Below are 20,123 nucleotides of genomic sequence, written 5' to 3'. Positions count from 1 at the left end.
GAGTTCACTGAGCAGGCTTATATCCAGTGGTGCTTCCACATTTCAGGGGCCCTTCACTACAAAGAGTTCCTAAAGGGTTGCAAGCAGAGCCGTCTTTCCCATTGGTCTTAGTGGTTCATTGCGCCAGGGCACCGGCCTCTCAGGGGCACCCCAGGGAGTGGGGGAGCTGTGGGGCTTCGCTGGTGGCCTCCCCTTTCCCTGCACGCCCGCCAGCTGCGCCCCACCAACTATATACTATATGGCTGGCGGGCATGTAGCTTCCTTCCCAAGCTTCCGCGGGAGGAGACCTATCCCCACAGAGGCTTAGGATGGAAGCTGCGTGCAGCTCCCCTTCCCAGCCTCTGCATCTGCTAAAGATGGCTCTGCTCCCGGTTGTTGTCCTCCTCCTGCTTCCTGGCAAAAGGCGGCGCGCAGCCTTCCTGGGCTGCCTTCTCAGGTGCCCCGACGCTGGAGAGCATGTCTGCCAGCATGTTTTCCTGCTTGATCGCCACCATGCCAGGGATCGGGGTGGTGGGGGAGGCAGAGGACATTTTCACAGCCCCCTCCCTTGTTTTGGAGTTGGGTGGTGTTGATTTGTGGGATGGCCATTCCACAGAAAGCAAAGCTCTTGGTCACCTTTATTACGTTTGTTGGTCTGATTCCAAGATCAGATTGTGGTTTGAGGGAAGTCACTCTGAAAATGTTGTTTTTCGCCTGATACACCCACAATTATTAACCCCTGGCTCAGAATGGAAGTACATAACTCATGTGCACTTTCTCTTTTTCGGTTTCAGTGAAAACACTGGAGAAATTCAGAACAACACAGCACCTCTGGAGACAAATGCAACAAGCAATGCCTGCTGTGCTCTCTTTAAGAATATGGTAACTACAGCAGTGGAGAGTGTGTGTGTGTGTGTATGCATACATACATTTGAATGCTTGCGATGGGAGGAGGAGAAACCACTGGTGACGTTTGGCCTCCCGAGCCATTTAGGATCATCCTGCTCGCGTGTAGGACCCTGAGAGACACATGCCCAACTGGCATGTTCTCTCCTTCTTGGTCGTTTGTTCGGGAGCTTCAAAAGCTTTCTTCAGCCCGAACATCACAGCCACTGATACCAAGAAGTATCAGCACACTTAGGGATCCTGTAGAGTGTTAGCGGTTCACGTAACAAACTCAGTAGCACGGCATTTTGGCTAATCTACTTTGTTTACATATAATACACTTGGAGCGTTCTGACTTAGCTCCTTCATCTTTCTCATCAGACAGCAAAGAGAAAGAACAAAGGACAATAGTCCCACTTCACGGAACACAGTAATACAAAACATCCTGTCTCCGTCACTTCCCACTATGTGGGATGAAAACATACACCATCATGTGATAGAATACAATCCCATGACTGCAAGCACGGAGCAAGAATCCTAACAGAGCCTCCCTCACAAGTTGGTGCTTCTCCCCTAGGTTGTATGTTTGGGAGAAAGCTGCTTTGAGACTTTATACCTGACTCTGGATAATTTTGTTTGTACAGTCTTACCTTGGAAGTCAGAACAGAATCTGTTCCAGAAGTCCATTTGACTTCCAAAACATTCGAAAACCTGATCGTGACTTCTGATTGGCTGCAGGAACTTCCTGCAGCCAATCAGAAGTCGCGGAAGCCCTGTTGGATGTTCAGGTTCCAAAAGAACGTTCACAAACCGGAACAATCACTTCTGGGTTTGCCACATTCGGGAGTCAAAACGTCCGAGTTCCAGGGCGCTCGACAACCAAAGTATGACTGTATGTTATACGTACCCTGGTTTCATTCAGAAACCATAAATTGTCTTATGAAGATATCTCTAAAGCAATCTTCCGTCCAGGCCTTGAGCAGACTGCATCACACACACAGTTTTAGAACTGTCACAGCATTGCGTGCCTTCAAACCATTAACTGGGATGGCATAGCTTTGGGTGGGGGTGAGGAACCTGTGGCTCTCCAGCTCCCATCAGCCCCCAGCCAGAATGGCCAACAGTCAGGGATGGTGGGAGTGTAATCTGACAACACCTGGAGGGCCTCTAAGGCTGAGAACCTGGCATATGCAGCATGGGATGACGAAGTTATGAGGTGATAGGAATAGGCTGCTCCATTTCAGATTGCAGGGGAAGAATAGTCTTCCACTAAAAAAAATTAAAATACTTGCTTCAAGAAGAAAATTGGCGCAGCAGGGAGAAAAGTTCTAGCTAAATCCTTGCCATTCTGTGCTAGTTTTCTTTTTCTTTTTATTGATTGTATTGCACATATACATACCGGTAAATCAAAATGCAAAACTTAAACGAAAAAAAGAAAATACAAAACTCTGTGCTAGTTTTCCACTTATAGGGAGTATTTAAAAAGAAGGGCAGCTTCCTATATTCTGAAGTAAGGCCCTCTGATCTTCCATGTCAGAACGGTACTTCCCCATTTTGTCCTTGTTCTTCTGTGTGTTTAGATGTAGCTGTAGACTCTAGTCTCTGAATTTGAACTCTGTGAACAACTGGACCACTGTAGCATCACGATTCAACGTGGCTGTTGGATCAGAAACAGATAAAAAGGAGGCTGAAGTATGGAGTAGAACTTTCCCAAGCAGTAGCTGAAGTTGTTACTTTGACCCCACAGCTTTTGTGACATTTTCTAGGTTAGCCAGGTGTGATTTTGCCTTCCTCTTCCTTCAGCTCCTAAAGAAGATCAAGCGCTGTGACCGCAAGAGCACCGAGTCTGTGACCGAAGAGAAATGCGCTATCCTCTTCAGTGCCAGTGTCAGCCTTGGTCCCAACAAAACCATCTTCCGCCTGCAGGTAACAGCTTAGGTTTATCTCATTATTTGGCTTGCAGATTGTGGCCTGTTGGTGATTTTGTTGCTGTAAGGGCATAAATGGATTCCAGAGAGGCTCCAGGGATGACCCAATTCCTAAGTCTCAACAGGCTGTTCTGCACGGTAGACATGAAGCCCCAATCCTGCCCAACCAAGGTGGCCTTGGTGGAAATGTTGAAATTCCCCACAACTACAGCCTGGGCCTTTTTAAATACCACCTCCAAGCCTGCCCAGTTGCCTCAGGCAGATATGGAAAGAAAGGTTAGGGGTGTTCTTGCACATCTTTGCTGCTCCCCCTCCAGCTGTGGATAGGAGCTGTCACCATCTCAGCCATCCCCTGAGGGGAAAGATCTCTCCACCACCTCAGAACCAGATCATGGAATGAGCTGTGAAGGCCGTGAAGGCCCCCATGAAGCGCACCACTTGTCGCATCCTGAGCTTGTCACCCACAGCCACTGCCTGGAATGAGTGGGGCACTATGGCCTCTCCCCCCCCCCCGCCATCTTCAGTGAGCCAGGGCTTCCCCAGGCTGCCTCCAGTCTGGTGGTGCAGGGAGGGCCACCATTTTCTGTTTTGCCTCAAGTGGCAAAATGTCTTGGGCCAGCCCTGTATGGGAGGCAATTTCAGATGAGCTGAAGGAGCTGTGAGCAGCAATAGTTTTCTTGAAAATCTTGTAAATAAATCTGCAATGAGCTCCACATCTGAATTATACTACTAGATAGCCCAGTTTCAGGTATCTGGGAAAGGAAAAGTGTTACTCCTTTTCCTCCTCCCTCCTGAAGCCAACTCTATATTACACACACACCTCATTTTCCACTTAAACAGGAGCACTCCTGTTAGGGACTTGGGGATACAGTGCAACATTTTGTTGCAGGTCACCGCTTTTGGTTTCTAGAATGGGAAATTCTTCGTTTTTGGCAGTGAATTTGGAGAGGGCTGTAGCTCGAGGGAAGGGCTGTGGCTCAGTGGTAGAGCATTGCTTGGCATGCAGAAGGTTCCAGGCTCCATCCCCATCATCTCCAGGTAGGGCTGGGGGAGCTCCCTGCCTGAGACCCTAGAGAGCCAGTCAGTCCACTGGGCAAGATGGACCAATGGTCTGAGTCTGTCTAAGGCAGCTTCTTGTGCTCCTGTGAGAGATATGAGGGGCGGGGAGAGGGCGGTGGCTGTAAAGAAAGCAACCCCCCTGCTAAAGTGTGCTTCCTCTTTCCACTTCTTGTGTTCCAGGCCCTGTCACTTCCCATTGTGGTGATCGTCCATGGCAACCAGGAGAACAATGCCAAAGCCACCATCTTATGGGACAATGCCTTTGCCGCTGCTGTAAGTGATTGACATAAGCTGACATATAAATCTGTCCGTGTCCCCAAGGTGTAGAAGCACTTGTTGTTGGGGGCAGAATTGAAGAGTACGGTGTGACATCAAGTGAAATGGATAGTTCAGCTGGTAGAGTGTGAGACTCTTAATCTCAGGATTGTGGGTTTGAGCCCCAGTTTGGACAGAGAGATTCCTGCATTTCAGGGGGTTGGACTAGATTAGGGTTTCCCAAACCTGGGTCTCCAGCTATTTTTTTTGACTACAACTCCCATCATCCCTAGGTAGCAGGACCAGTGGTCAGAGATGATGGGAACTGTAATCCAAAAGCAGCTAGAGACGCAAGTTTGGGAGACTTTGCACTAGATGAACCTCGTGGTCCTTTCCAACTCTACAATTCTGTGATTCCATTATTAGTTGCACCTGAACAAGGAGATGCCCAACACCTGGGAGGGTGATCTGTAGTGTGCATGGACTTCTTCCACATGACCCATAGCTTCTCACATTAAGGACAAAAGAGGAACCCGGCTGGTTCAGACCAAAGTCCCATCTTGTTCAGCACTCTGTTCTTCCTATGAGAAGATCACAAGCAGGACCTCACTGCAGAAGAACTCTCCCCACTTGGGATTCCCATCAACTGGTATTCACAGGCAGAGGCATACCTAGACTCCCTTGCACCCTTGGCAAGCAGGTGTATTGTGGGAATATTGTGGGTAACAGGAGAGGATATATTGATTAATATAATCCTTCCTAACTCGCACTAACAAGTTTCTTTATACAGCAGAGTGCATTCCCCCTTTACATAAGCAATTCAATCTGGCTTGCCCAGATTGGATATGTTCCTGGTATGATCCCTTGAATCCCTCCTAAAAGACTAAAGACATAACAGTCTTATTCATAAGTAACAAAAAGTAGTTTTACCCACGATCAGGCAGAGCACAGTGTGATCCCTGAAGGCAGGCTTTAGGCTTAAAGTTACAAATATGTACAAACAGGTTTACCCCATATGGGAGATAACCTAGGGACTGCTGGCTGACAGCCAGCAGTGCAATCGAAGTGAAGCAGGAAGCAGGCGGGACGAAAAAAAAGGGAGGTGGCTACATGACTTGGCCTTTCACCAGGTCTGGAAAGGTCATGCCCACCTACTAGTCACAAGCAAAAGGAAGGATGCTCCAGCCAGGTGTAACAGGAAGTTCAGCTGGCTGGACCAACATTCCCCATGCATGTTCACTCTAGGCAAACAGGAAATGTTGTACTTGACTGCTCCAGAGGATTATATCCCACATGTACTGGAGTGGAGGTATGGTATTGGGGGGGTGGGTTGCTGGGGCCTGTGTCCTTGGTGGAGGCTAACCTAGCCACCCCCTAGGTGCACTTCTGTTCAGAGGCCCACCACCTCTGATCCTAGAGGGAACATGTAGCCATCATGACTAGTTGCCATCGATAGCCTTATCTTCCTCCATGAATTTGTCTAATCCTCTTCTAAAGACATCCAAGTGAGAGTGAATTCCATAGTTCAGTTATGTGAGGACTTTCTTTTACCTGCCCCAAATCTTCCGGCATTCAACTTCATTAGATGTCCCCACCTCTCAATATGATGAGAGAGGGAGAAAAACTTCATTCCAGGCCAGTAATGTAACATGGAAACCTAGTCCTGCCCCCATGGGTGCAAAGTGAGTGAGAATATTGGCTATGCAGGGGAAGCTTGTAGGTAGGACATAATAGAGTCTGTTCTTAGTTTGGGCTACTTCTTTGCTGTTATTTTGTGTGCCATTGCCATTGTGAGGTGGGCAGGGAAGACCAAAGAGTGGGAGAGATTATGAATGTGCATTCTCCTCCTGCTGCTGCTTCCAGTGGTTTTATCTCTCTGTGTGTGTTTCTGCGTAGCTATGAGGTTCTGTCTCTCTGGCCTATTCCAGAATCGCATCCCTTTCATGGTAGCTGAGCGTGTCAGCTGGGAGTCCATGTGTGAGACTCTCAACCAGAAGTTCATGGCTGAGGTGGAGACAACTAAAGGGCTGCTCAAGGAGCACTACTACTTCTTGGCTCAGAAGATCTTTGGTGACAGCAACGCCAGTCCTGAGGAATTCCAGAAGCGCCAAGTGTCGTGGTCCCAGTTCAATAAGGTCCCTCAGTGGGTTTTGTAAGGAGAGTGGGATGGCGGTGAGTGGGGCATCCCTGGTTCCCTTCCTTCCTTTACTCACTCACCTTTTCCATTTACAGGAGATTCTTCCTGGCCGAGGATTCACCTTCTGGCAGTGGTTTGATGGGATTCTCTACCTCACTAAGAAGCACTTGAAGGATTACTGGTCTGACCGGTAAGAAAGCAACTGGATTGAGCCACTGTGTGGTGTAATTAGCCAGTAAAAGTGTTGGACTAGCCTGAGGAGAACATCATGGGGTAACCTTGGGCCGGTCACTATCTCTCAGCTTAGCTTACCTCACAGGGCTGTTAAGAAGATGAGGGGGAGGGTCCTCCAGGGTGTTAGGAGAAGGGTCTGTGGCACCACTTCTTAACAAGTGGTCCCTAAGCTGAAAGTCAGTCCGTCAAAGCTGGTGTTTCCTTCCCTTTCCCAGAGCTGAGGAAACTCACAGGCCTCAGGGTCAGCAGGGCTCTTCTGACTGGGGTGTTTCCAGGTGATCTGTTTGTTCAGCATTCACCCTGATTCATTTGCAGGGAGATTAGACAACACTGACTTTGTACTGAGCAGTCATTCTGATTCGCTTGTGGGGAGATTAGATGACATTTCATCAAAGCAAGTGATATTCCACACTTTCCAGTGCTTCCCCCCTCCCATCATTTTTTCTTATCACAAAAAGGCTGATCTTTTAAATCCCTATTCCCCCGCCCTTCTTTCTCTCTTTGTGTCCGTCCGTCCCACACAGACTCATCATGGGCTTTATCAGCAAGCAGTATGTTTTCAGTTGCCTGAGCAATGCTCCACCCGGCACTTTCCTGCTGCGCTTCAGTGACTCCGAGATTGGTGGCATTAGCATTGCCTACGTCACATACGCTCCGGACGGTACGGCTTCGCGTAGAACAGCAGGCTGGCTTGCTCTTGCCTCAGCTAGAGCAGTAGGGGGTTGTTGGGGGAAGGGGGGGGGTTGATTCACTTTGCATTTATAAATGGGCCTATCTAATTTGCACTTTCTGAAACAAAAACAGCAACAAACTGAAGCACAACTGTCTTGCGCAAATCACACTTCTCTGAATTTTGCAATATAGTTCTCCAACCACAAAATGTGCCCACCATGGCAACATGTGTATAAATGCATATATGAGTGAAAACAGCATACAACAAAGCATTACATAAAGGAAAATTGTTTTGAAAAAAAATGTGCATTCAACAAAATAGCATACAAATATTATATTGCAAGAAATGAGCACTAACATGCTGCTAAATTTTCATGAGGACTTAAAAAATACAGTACACACAAGCTGATGTGGAAATACAAAGAGCTGAACTTAATGAACTGGAAAAATGAGGAAGTGAAAGAAACCCAAACTGACAGATTTGCTCCTCCCTAAGGATCCCCTGTCTAAGCCCCACCCCAGAGTCAGAGGGGTTTGTTTTGTTTTTAAAATCACTTTGGCTGCAAGCCTGTTCAACTTTACTTAGGAGTGAGACCCACTGAGCCAATTAGGTCTTCCATATGAGTCAATATGATGGGCTCATGCTGTTTGTCTGCCAGTGCTTTAGAAACTAGCATTCTTCCTTGCTGTTCTGGTTTGGAAATGGATTGGTAGGCAAGAACTTATGCCTTCAGCCCTGGTTCTGATTTGGGCAGGGGTCCAAAGGCATTCTAGCTTTCTGCCAGTCAGCTTTCAGTTGTGGGCTTTCTCCTGTGCTGATTTCTGACCTGTCCTCACAGTGTTAAGACAGGACTGGTGTCAGAACCAGGCTGGGGAATTTGACACCCTTCGGACGTAATAGAACTCCAGTTCCCATCAGCCCTGGGCATCATGGCCAATGGTCAGGCATGGTGGGAGCTGGAGCCCAGCAACATGTGGAGAGCCACAGGTCTGTGTTACAAGTGCTGAATTAACTGAGAGCAGGTTGCTTACAGGAGCACAAGGTGTCAGCATGAATATAGCATGTTGCTCTGTTTAGAATCAGCCCATTCAGCCTTGTATGGTTTTATTCCCAGCTCTGCTATCTGAAATCTTTTAAAGATGCCAGAAATTAAACTTGAGACCTTATGCATGCAAAGCGAATACTCGTCCCTTACAGCAGTCCCTGCCCCCCAACACCCAGCAGAGGCTGGCCAGTTATCTGTGGCTGGAAATGAAATGGTGTGAGGAATAGAGGTTATGTGTGCTTTCTCTAGCTTTGTTTTTATAAGAAAATAATAACAATAGCAATAATAATTTTATTTATTGTACTCCACCCATCTGACTAGCTTGCCCCAGCTACTCTGGGCAGCTTCCAGCAAAAATGCAAATAAAACATAAAACATTAAAAGCTTCATAAGAATTGCCTACTGGATCAGGCCAATGGCCCATCTAGTCCAGCATCCTATTCTCACAGTGGCCAACTAGATGCCTGGGGGAAACCCACCAGCAGAATTTCAGCACAGGATCTCTCTCCCATCCTGTGGTTTCCTGCAACTGGCATTCAGAAGCATTGCTGCCTCCAGCTGCGGAAGGAATTGCCAAGGGGAACGAGCTAGTGAGTTTGTACCACATCCTGGGTACGGCCACTACTGGTGCTTCACTTCCTGGTTTGTGGTGTGTCCTTTATTAAAGAGGAAGCTGCTTCCCTTTGAACTCTGCAGCATTTGAACAAACATCTCAAGGAGTACTAGGTTTCCTCTTGCTGAAGGGCTGGGGAAGAGTGGCTCCATCATTAAGGGGTAGGTTGCAGTGTGGTGTAGTGGTTAAGAGCGGTAGACTCGTAATCTGGTGAACCGAGTTCGCTTCCCCGGTCCTCCACATGCAGCTGCTGGGTGACCTTGGGCTAGTCACACTTCTTTGAAGTCTCTCAGCCTCACTCACCTCACAGAATGTTTGTTGTGGGGGAGGAAGGGAAAGGAGAATGTTAGCCGCTTTGAGACTCCTTCGGGTAGTGATAAAGCAGGATATAAAATCCAAACTCTTCTACTTCTTCTTCTTCCCTCCTTCCAGCTCTCCTCATGAGGAGCTTACAGTGTGACACCACAGAAAAAAACATGGAGGGCTTGTGGAAGCTGCTCTTACCCAGCCTAGATTCAGCCAAGGGCCCTTTTTCTGTGGTGTGGGTGAAAAAACTCAGGCCTGGGGGCTAAATGTTCCTCTCTATCAGGCCCTTGGGACTCTTTCTAGGCCCCACCCCTTGCCAACCCTACTCCTTGCCCTCCTTGAGTGCTTTTGCCTGGCTGGAATGTGTCCTTGACCTGATATACTTTTGCTTGCTAGGATGGAGAAATTTGGGTGTGGAAACCTCTGTGTGGCTGGAGAAAATATTTGCAGCCTCATGTGCAGAGATAACATTTGCATTCATAGCTCCACCTGCTTTCCCTCTGGCCCCTGAGTTTAACCCCACTCAGTGGACCAGAATGTGGTCTAAACCCCACTTTAAATCCATATCAAAAAGAAAAGAACTCACTCTGAAAATCACCTACAAGTGGTACCTAATACCAAGAAAACTAGCACTAATATGCCCAGGAACCTCACCAAAATGGTGGAGAGGGTGCACCTCCACAGGCACATACCTCCACATGTGGTGGGAGTGTCCCAAAATCCAACTATTCTGAACAACAGACATACGAGAAGTATGTAAAATAACCAAGCAAGTATTAGAAATCACCCCAAAATTGACCCTACTAAACATCTTCCAAGACAACTTACACCCACTTACACCACAAATAACTCATAACCCACCCACCTCATAACCTCAGCAGCCAGAAACATAACCAGACACTGGAAAGACCTGTCAGGAATAAGCATGGACCAATGGTACCAAATAGTATGGGAAACAGCCTTACTAGGAAAAATTAACCAATAAACTGAAACTGACACGGGGACAAATAGAAGAAGATGCCTTCACCCGAGTATGGCTCCCCTTTATCACATACACAGTCCAACAAGACAATGACAAAAATCCACCAACAGCATACAACTCAATATGGCTAACCTGATCCAAAACACCCACTCACACATGAAAACAAAGACTCTCACCACCAAAGGAACACAAGTGAACAGCAAAGAACCTGCACAAGCAATGCTGACACAAAACCCCACATATATTAAGTAAAATAGAAACATCACCACCCGACCCCACACCTACTCATCTCCCCCCTCCACCTCTTTCCCCCTATTCTTCCTAATGTCTCAACAAATGAAACCGATTTGTTAAAAAAAAAAAGTTACATGGCGAAAAAATATGAGAGAGAGACATTGCACATACCTTTGTAAATTAAGAAAATCTTTAATAAAGATACATTAAAAAAATAAAAGCAAGAGGAGGGGAAAAGAAAAATAATAATTAAAATATGTGCTTTATACTAAACAAACAAACAAACAAACAAACTAAAGAGATAAAATGCCCCTGCTGCTGTAAGAAATGACAGGTATCAGAAATTACCTCGCCAAGTCCCAAGGGGTAAGGAGCAGTGGAATACAGCTGTATTTTTGTAGGAGCTCTGACCAAGAAGCAGGAATGGAGCTTCTGTGCTTCCAAGCTTGCACCAAGGCATAAAAAACCCTTTAGGCCTGTGGTCCAAATCCAACACTTGAGAGTGTAGGTACGTAGTTGGAGCTCAAATTGCCCTCATTTCTGTCTAAACCCAGCTGTTAATATGTTTTGCTCTCACCAAATTCATGTAAAAGGGAGGGTTTCGGAGTAAGAGGAGATTCTGTGCTAAATTGGAGACACTTTGGGAAAGAGACTAGTTCTGCTGCCTGAAACTGTAGAACTTCCTGCTACGTGTGAAGGACATTTGCCAAGGAAGTAAGATAACAATTCTTGTCCTGGGAAGCTGCTAAATGCATTCATTTGTTTAATGCAAAGTACATGGTCAAAAATGCATGTCACATTAAGTGAGTGAAACACAGAATGGGTCAGAAAGTGGAGGAGATGCAGGTGGGTTTAGGGCAGTGCGGCTGGTTCCCCTGCCCTGGGTGCTGAGCTCAGTGGGTGCTGCAGGACGTTGCAACTGTGATGTAGTGAATTGAGCAGAATGGAAGGCGAGAGGTTGGGAGGGGCACCAAATGTTGGCCTTAGCTGTGGGAGGGCGGGGACCTGCAATCTCCATGACTGCCTTATAGAGGCAAAACCTACCGAGAAGAGTTGCTGTGCCCACTAGGTATGGCTCCCCTGTGCAGGCCTTGTTTCTTCTAATAAAAAGTTAACTTCACTTACTGCATGTGATTTATTGCTGGCTGGCCCCCTGACAGAAGGGATGAGTGACAGTGCTCAAGATAGCAGGCAACTGCTTTTTGCGGTGGACTGATAGACTGGTTTCTTCCTGTTCCGCTTTCCCCCCCACCTGGCTCAGGTTCCACTCAGGTGGAGAACATCCAGCCATTCACAACGAAGCAGCTGATCATCTGTAACCTTGCTGACTGTGTTCTGGATCTGCCGCAGCTTGAGATCCTGTATCCTGACAGGCCTAAACACGAGGCTTTCAGGAGAGGTGAGTGAGGGCAGGGGGGACCTTATTTGGTTGCAGCCAGAGGGACCTGGCCTCAGCTTTATAAGGCCAGTAGAAGGCCCATTATTTCATTTATTTCTTTATTTTACTCATTCATTCATTCATTCATTCATTCATTGCTGCAAAGTATTTGCATCCCAAATTCTAAAACAATTGGAAAACTGCATTCCCTTGCATTTATTAACTTAATGGCCACATTCAAAAGTCACAGCTGAAAACTAGCCTTTCTTCTGCATTCCAGACTTCCAAGTTAATCCTTCCTCAGAATATCCACTCCAGGGGGCATAGCTGTTGTGGTTGCACTAGCTGAGCTCATCAACTTTTTTGAGTCAGGCACTTTTTTAATCTTGATTTCTGTATGTGTGTTTTTGAAGGGCCCCCGTGGTTACCTCTCTTCTCCCCGGCCAACATATCTTCATCAGGGCTGAGGTGGGGTGGGCAGGGGATTGGCTGAGGTTTTTTGTTTTTGTTTTGCTGAACAAGCAAAGACAAGCAGAAGAAAAGTCCATTGACCCTGGTTAAGACAGGTTAGGATGTTTTATGTCCGCCCCCCCCCCCCCAATTTTATGTAATTTTACTCAATATGGTTATTTCCTGTTTTCATGTCTCTTCATTCTTGCTGTTTGTACATGTAAATTTAAATAACATATTTATTTATTGCTAATAAAGGAAGAGGCTAAGAACGTACCCATGTACCATTCAATTTATGGGTCAAAAGCCTGAGTTATCTTGGGATGTTGGGCAGAAGTCCAGCGGCATTTGGAGAGTCACAGGTTCCCCATCCCTCCTGTAGAGGGATGTAAAAATCATTGCGAATCTCATCTTATATAAAAACAGGGGAGTGGGAATGATACCTATTTGTGTGTTGAGAGGAATGAACACTGAGTGTGTTTCCTCCCACAGTGGACCCACCAAAGAAGAATAAAGAGTACCAGCCAGCGAAGATGAAGATGACCGTGGATGTGTAAGTGGGTGGATTTTTACACTTCTGGTGAAAACTGCCCTGCTTCTTCTCATGAGGCTTTCTTGTCTTGGGTTGCAGTGTATATGTGTTGGAGATATTCCTAAATAGGTGAAAGGGCCCAGGGCACAAATTTGCAAAAAAGTATTCATATGTTGATTTATATGTATAGATGCAGCTGGGAAACTAAAGATAGTAGGTGGCAAGCAATATGCTTAGTACGGATGGGGAGAATTTTGATTCAGTTTATGTTGCAAAACAAAATGGCCTAATTTGCACTTTTTGAAACAATGAGAGAACCAGAGCACAACCATCCTTCAAAATTTGCATTTTTCTGAATGTTGCAATGCAATTGTAATGTTTACAAAACTGCATATACTGAGATAAAGTGTTCATGAAAATGCATATATTAGTGAAAACAACATTCACAAATGAATTTTATTGTTGGAAATTGCGCTGCAAAAATGCTTGTATTAGACAGAAATGCATACAAACGTGTAAGAGAAATCAACACTAAAATGCTGCTGAATTTACATGAAGACTAAAGAAAAGCAGACTGATGGTGGAAATCTGGAGAAGTGTATTTAATATTGGAAAAATAAGAAACAAACAAAAAAGTATGCATTCTCCCATCCCTTGTGCTCAGCCCCTCTGCTTACAGGGGGAAAGTGGAAACAGGAGGTCTAGGCCTCGCTGCAAGAGACTTGGGACTCCATCCCCTGGGCCACCACCTAAGAGCTCCTTAATGAGAGCAGCAGCTACTGTATTGACTAGAAGTTTATTGTTCTTGGTGGTTCATCACTGGTGTATGTATATTGCACTTTACAGCATAAGCTGTAATCTACAAATTCATGGAGAAGAGAAATGAGGGAGCCCAGAGCAACCTCCACAGTTGGTCTCTTTTGAGCATTTGGTACTATATTTAGATGTTAGAAACAGGGCAATGGGCAGATAACTGCGGTCAGATAGTAAAACCCTGATTTTGTCTCCAAACTGCCATCCTAATATGCAGCTTTGATTTGTATCCTAAAGGGCAGAAAATAAATAAATAAATGAATGAATGTTAAATAAATAAGCTAGCAAATAAATGTATGTTGATACCAAAACTATGTTGAATTCCAGACCTTGCTCATTCGCTGGATCATTGAATCACACCCCAGTCGGCTCCTCAAGCAACCTTAGCATGAATCCTGGAATCCCATCTGGTCCTGCTTATGAGTAAGTCCTCTGCTATGAATCCTGCCGTTTTTGTGCAGTAGCTGTGCATATGAAACAGCACTAATCTCTCAATAACGTTCCATTGTCCTTTAGGAGTGGGGAGGACCTGTGTGCACCTCACTCCAACCATACGCTTGATGCACATTTAAAGCACATGACTCCCCCCCCCCCACAAAAAAATAATAATTGGAACTTAGTTTGTTCAGGGCACTGGGAATTGTAGCTCGGGGGGGGGACTATAGTTGCCAGGATTTTAAGCCGTTGGCTAAGTTGGCTGGCGACGGGGGGAGTTGGAGCCCAACCACACCTGGGGATCTGAGGTTGTAGAGCAACTGTCCTGGGTGACCTTGAGTCAGTCAGCCTCTCTCTGCCTAATCTACCTGACAGGGTGGTGAGAGCAAAAGCACCACCATTGAAACTGTCCCAGATTTCTGGAGGAAGGGACAGATAAACATGCAATGAATAAATAAATTAATAAGGGTGGGATTTCTTTTTTTAATTACCCTTGCAGTACCTTACCTCTGTGATTCTATGACCCCAGCTCTGCATGTCCATTCCAGAGTTTGCGATAGGATAGGATCTCCAATTTGCTGTTCCTTTGGGATATGTTTAACATATCCTTGCTCTGTCTTTCCACAGTCCTCATCTGATGATTGCGCAACCTATGGGCATGTCTCCCTCCATCAGTACAACATATGGAAGTCCAAACTTGCTGCCGTAAGAATCATGCCCTAATTGCAGACGTCTTTGCTTTGTGTGTGTGAATGAGTGTCAGACTGAATGTTACAAATGTGCCCCACTAGGGGGCAAACACACCAAAACCCTGTTCTCTTCCCACCTGGCAAAACCTAGAGATCCATGGTAGTGTGTCTGTACTGTATTTGCACTGGTCCTTTGTCATGTTGCAGCTCATGTGGCCACGCAAACTTCAGCATGGCGACAGAACAGCAGGCTCACAGCCCAGGCAGGCAGATGAGCCCAGGAAGCTGCAGAGGAACAGGACAGGCTGAGGCAGCTGTTGGAAATGCTGCTCTGCTGCTGCTACACACTTCACACCATTGTTGGTGTTTGGCCTCAGCAGTGTCAAGAGGTTGAGGAGGAGGAGGAGGAGAGCAGCAGCAGAGCAGGATGGTTGCTAAAGGAGCTGACCTGTCTTGTCCTTCCTGTTCCTCTTTGGCTGAGCTTTATAAGGGGAGGGGGTGTTGTTTGACTAGCAGGCAGCAAGGGAGCAAGGAGGAGGTAACTGGAGGCAAATGGAAGCAGGTGGGCACAATACAACATGGGAGGCCAGGTCACTGCAGGGTGAGCTTGGCAAGCCTTCCCACAGTGCCACTGCCAGAGAGGAGGGCAATGAAGAGGACAGTTTGGGTGAGCAGAAACGAATGGGAGGAGGTTTGGGGATGAGCTGAAAAGGATGTGGGGTTGGGGGGGCAAATAAGGGGTGACGTTTTGGGGAGAGCAATCTACAAGGGGAGGGAGATGCAGGGTTGGTGAGGTCTAAGGTTTAGGTTTTGTGTATGTATATGAAAGCTGCTTGATAACGGTGCATTCGGACACCTCTGAAGGTATTGTAACCAAATTTTGAATGATGGTCCCTGAGATTAAGTTTTCATCTACAATTGGATGCCATTTTGAATCACAATAGGCTGGACCTTTCAAACTTACACTGATTTTAACCACTGGTTTCAAAACCATGCTGTGTTTCTTTGTTTTTTAGAATTCCCAAGCAATGCTGACTGCAAGGCTGCTAGTTAATGCATATAATATTAAAGCAAATGAAACAGCACCATGCACAATATTAGCATATGTGGAACCCAGTTTAAATACCTCATCTATTCATCAAGAGACAATTCGCCGCATTCAGTGAATGCATTTTGGCTCCTCAGCATAATATAGTGATGTTGAGAACATTCTATATATTAAATAAATATATTTCTGTGTGCATTTTCCTAGCACTAAGGCTACTTAGAGTTTTGCCCAGTTAAGCTAGTGCTTCTTTTGGTTTTCCAGCAAGAAACACATCAGATCCAATACTGCTTAGAAGGCAAAAGCCCTGAACATCATTATCAGCCCCACTAGCCAGCCAGCCAGCTTTAGCTTAAGCTATTGCTTTGTGAGAGAGTTAGAACAGGACATCTAACCCACTAGATGCCTCTCCCAGATGTTGTTGTACTATAGCTTCCGTAATCCCTGGCTAAGGCTTATGGGGTTGGAATCCAATTGTGCGTGCACACACACACACGTTCTGTTCCTTTCTCCATGACTCTTTTAAGTTGGACATGTTTCCACTCAGTTCTTCTTTTGCTTCCTATAGTGAATTAATGGGCTGCCCTTACTCCCTGGGAAGTTCTTCACCCCTTGGCTCAATGGATGCCTACCCCATGCCTCATGATGTGGAAATGCCACTGGACTGCTCGCACAGTGAGAACTCCACATCCTTCGTTAGGGATCTTTCATTCCCAGTGCTACCAAATCTGATAAGGTAAGTGTAGCGAGTCATGGGCAAGGATAAAGGTTGAGGAGGGCAAGGCTTCTTCTCTCCACTGCCTGCAGTTGATAAGCTTTTCCTGTTGTGCTGCCTCCTCCTGTGACCGAGTCTGAGGGCCAAAGAATCCTAGGAATTAGTAGCTTGCAGCACTATCAGTTACTTGCCTTTTCATTGTCCTACAGTTTGCAGCATTTCTTAGCTGGGAGCTTCTGAAAGGTTAAGGAGGTGGAAAAGTAGTTTAAATATATAATGCAGGCATGCTCCAATTTTAGGAGGGTTGTGGGAGGGGGGGTGGCAAGTGTGTGAGTTGGAAATTCAAGTGTAGGGGATAATTCGGCAGGATGTGGGTGGATGGGAGAAGTGGGAGTAGGTCCAAGAGGAGCAGTAGTAGCTTTGATGGGCTTAACTTGGCTGCTGCTGAGATTCAGAGTAGATGCCATGCTCAGTCCTGGAACCTAGTGAAGCCAAGTGTACCTACAGACAGTGCGCGAAGGAGATGCTTTGCCACTACATCTCTTTGTGGACATGTTTCAAGGGGGCTGCATCCTGCTTTTGCCCACCTTCTCTTTTTCCTCCCTAGGGTGCCTGAGAACATTTCCCCACCTTCCGACGAAGAGCTGGCCCATCTGCTACATCCTGAGTCAGAAATGAATCGCTATCATCAGAATCTGGGGTGATCAGCATCTGTTCATAGCCTTTACATCTAATGCTTTGTGGGGACTTTTATGGACCGCACAGCAATCAAAGACTGGACATGCTCCCAGAGCGGTGGTGGTTGATGCCCCCTAAATCCTTACGGGGCACAGGAAGCTCCTCCCCTGGCTCCAGGCATGCCCTCCCTCTCCCAGGACCCTCCTATCCTTGCTTTAATCAAGGGCAGCTTTGATTCTGTGCTGGGCCAGATCCGCGAAATGATATGTGCTGTCAAGGGATTCTTGCCAATTATGCCTATCCAGGGAAGTCACATAGGAAACTGCCTTACTCCAGGTTAGACCACTACATGGAGATGCCAGTGACTGAACCTGGGACTTTTTGTATCCAAAGCTGGTGCCCGACTGCTGAGCTAGGACTGCACTAGTGCCGCTGCTTTGGAGCAGGGCTGAGGCTCACATTTGCTTGCTGCTTGGCACTGTCCTTTGGGGAGGGGCCAATATAGCCCTGGATGCTTTCCTGCTTTCCATGGAAGTGGTTTCTTCTGCAAAACACGGGGTGGATTTCTTTCCCCACCAGCAGCCCGGACAGGAGAGAGAGGGTATTTTTCTCAGGAACTAGAGACTTGGATCCTTCATTGGACTGCTGGAGCTTTCCTCTATCTACTTTGGGCAGGTGGGATTACTCCAACTGGTTCTTCTATCCTGGGTTCTGTTTTTCTGCTGCAGAAGACACTCAGGATTTAAAACCCACAAATGCCACTTCTCCCCATCAGACCTTCTACTTTTGCCTGGTTGGGTGGGACCAAGATCCACTATCAAGAGCATATTCCAGAACTATCCCATTCCCAAGCAGTGATGGTATGACTTTTGGGCTGTGAGAGACCCAGGTGGGGTGAAAATTCCCTGTCCTTTCTCATTCCTGGGGAAGTGTGGGGAAGGGTCTTTTGCTACTCCACGTGATAACAAGATCTCCCCCCCCCCCTTTCCCGTTCTGTTCTCTGTTGTTCGGGCTCCACCCACCAGTTTGCCAATGCCCCTTAATCTCCCAGCCTGTGAAGAGGTGCAAATAGATGGTAAAATAAGCCGTAAAATAAGACTTTATTCCAAAATAACAAAATAAATAATCTACTGTACACATTACAAAGGAAAGGGTGCTAATTTTCTCTAAAAAGACACCAAGGCTCTATGGGACAAGATGAGGAACTGGAAGCGAGAGCCTGTGGCTGCTAATGCTTGCCTCAACAGGATTTCATGGCCGTCCTTGGACAATCCATGTTTTGCACCTGTATGTCCAAACAAAACCTCACTGCAGTACAATTAGCTTAAATCGTCAGCAAAATACAGAGCAGTCACTGTTCTTTTTTCTCCATCCTGACAAGCAGTGGTTATGCCAGGCATGAGGAGCCAGGGATCCTCCAGATGTGGTTGGACTACAACTCCCATCAGCCCCAGCCAGTATGAACAATGGCCAGGGGTGACAGGAATTACAGCTCAGCAACATGTGGAGATCCAGAGGATCCATTCCCCTTGGCAACACCATATTCCCTTGCACTGCAGAAATGGACTGTGTTGCCTTTTCTTCAAGCCACCCCAGACTACAGATTCACTGAAAAACATGAACATGTGTAAGTTAGGCCCATTAATTTCAGTAGGTCTACTCAAGCAGAATGCCACATGTGATAGATTCCCCACCCCACCCCAGAACCTTAGGGAGGTGTCCCCCTTTCCTCCTTGTTTCCTGTTGCAGCCCTTCCCCTCTGCTCCATTCATATGGAGAAGGGAGATGGGGCTGCATTCAAGAAAGCCCAAAGGAGGGATTAGCTCTGGCTTATATGACCCACAACACAATGCAAGATTGAGGCTGAACAATTACTATCTTTCCTTATGGCAGCAGTACAGTTCATGCACTCCTGGCCTCCTTACAGGTCACTATAATCAATCCTCTGCCCTGGAAGTGGTTGAGCTCTACTAGAAATGTGTCCTATCTCCCATTGAAAGATTCCAAGTGGTACAGTGGTAAAGTACTACAAAACTTCCAGAACTAGCTGAAAATTAAACCACTTGTCAAAGTGGGAACCTCAAATAAATAGGTGGCATTTTCAGTGTATGCACTTGGGGCCTTCTGCCTTTACCTGTTTCTCTATGGCTGCCTTTTGCTAGAATATTATAATTTCTTCAATTTCTTACTCGGCCTTTGCCATAAGGTCCCAGGGCGGGTTATACCAATTTAAAAATGCAATTGTGCTCCAGTTTCTTGCCTACATGCAGCTGCTCCAAGATGGAAGATCCACACAGCAACCCAGGGGCATTCAAATCATCACACTCCCCTTGAGGTACCAGAGGCAACACTGGTTCTGAGTCGTCCTGTATCGTACAACACCACCTCTTGGTCTTGAGGCTACTGGCTTCTCTTCCTTGCAAGGAGCAAAAGCATTAGATGAGCCCCAGAGTATGAACTGGTTGCCTCAGGAAAGGAAAACGGCGGCTGGGAGAAGCAAGCTGCTCACAGTGGAGGAGTGAGCCTGATGCTCCTTCTGGATCCAACAGAGAGAAGACTCACTTGTATAAGCCTTTTTCAAAAGTCAATTCTAATTCCTGCAACTACACAATTTTAGTAAAATAAGAAATTAAAAAACAAATCTGCTGCTGGAACAGGATGGAACTGTAAATTTCACCAGCATGCCCCAAAAACTAATGGCAGTCACTAAATAGATCCATGTTGTTTAATTGGTCAAAGTCTCAGACAGATTCCCTCAGGCAGGCATGGAAGCAGATACCTCTCGGGATTCCAGAACACGACTGAGCAGTGAATCAGTACCATTGGTGACTATAAACACTGGAATAAGGTCAAGACCAAGGGAGGTAATGATGCTGGAGCTATTTTGAGCATTGTATACACAATCTACAATTGAAAGTGTGACAACCGATACACAATAATGTAAGGAATATCATGTCTGCCACTTGTCCATATGCAAAGCAGAGTGTGTGTGTGTGTGTGTGTGTGAGAGAGAGAGAGAGAGAGAGAGAGAGAGAGAGAGAGAGAAGGGCAATGGAGA

General features: G+C 46.4%; 1 protein-coding gene across 3 annotated transcripts in view; it reads left to right on the top strand.

Annotated features, from left to right (window-relative positions):
• The window catches only part of STAT6 (signal transducer and activator of transcription 6), a 56,774-nt gene extending 37,600 nt beyond the window's left edge, over positions 1 to 19,174 (top strand). For all 3 annotated transcript variants that reach the window (XM_083729193.1, XM_083729192.1, XM_083729194.1), the window contains exons 10-21: positions 774 to 861; positions 2,668 to 2,790; positions 4,032 to 4,124; positions 6,035 to 6,241; positions 6,339 to 6,433; positions 7,002 to 7,138; positions 11,592 to 11,729; positions 12,651 to 12,711; positions 13,831 to 13,926; positions 14,566 to 14,643; positions 16,241 to 16,408; positions 16,995 to 19,174. In XM_083729193.1, coding sequence (XP_083585319.1) covers positions 774 to 861; positions 2,668 to 2,790; positions 4,032 to 4,124; positions 6,035 to 6,241; positions 6,339 to 6,433; positions 7,002 to 7,138; positions 11,592 to 11,729; positions 12,651 to 12,711; positions 13,831 to 13,926; positions 14,566 to 14,643; positions 16,241 to 16,408; positions 16,995 to 17,091 — 1,381 coding nt within the window. In that variant the 3' untranslated portion in view covers positions 17,092 to 19,174. The remainder of the gene's footprint in view (positions 1 to 773; positions 862 to 2,667; positions 2,791 to 4,031; positions 4,125 to 6,034; positions 6,242 to 6,338; positions 6,434 to 7,001; positions 7,139 to 11,591; positions 11,730 to 12,650; positions 12,712 to 13,830; positions 13,927 to 14,565; positions 14,644 to 16,240; positions 16,409 to 16,994) is intronic.
• Positions 19,175 to 20,123: the final 949 nt, after the last annotated feature.

Source organism: Podarcis gaigeae, assembly GCF_964106915.1.
Source record: "Podarcis gaigeae genome assembly, chromosome: 2".
NCBI lineage: Eukaryota > Metazoa > Chordata > Lepidosauria > Squamata > Lacertidae > Podarcis > Podarcis gaigeae.
Note: the sequence above shows the minus strand (reverse complement) of the source record. Positions and strands in the feature narration are given on the sequence as shown.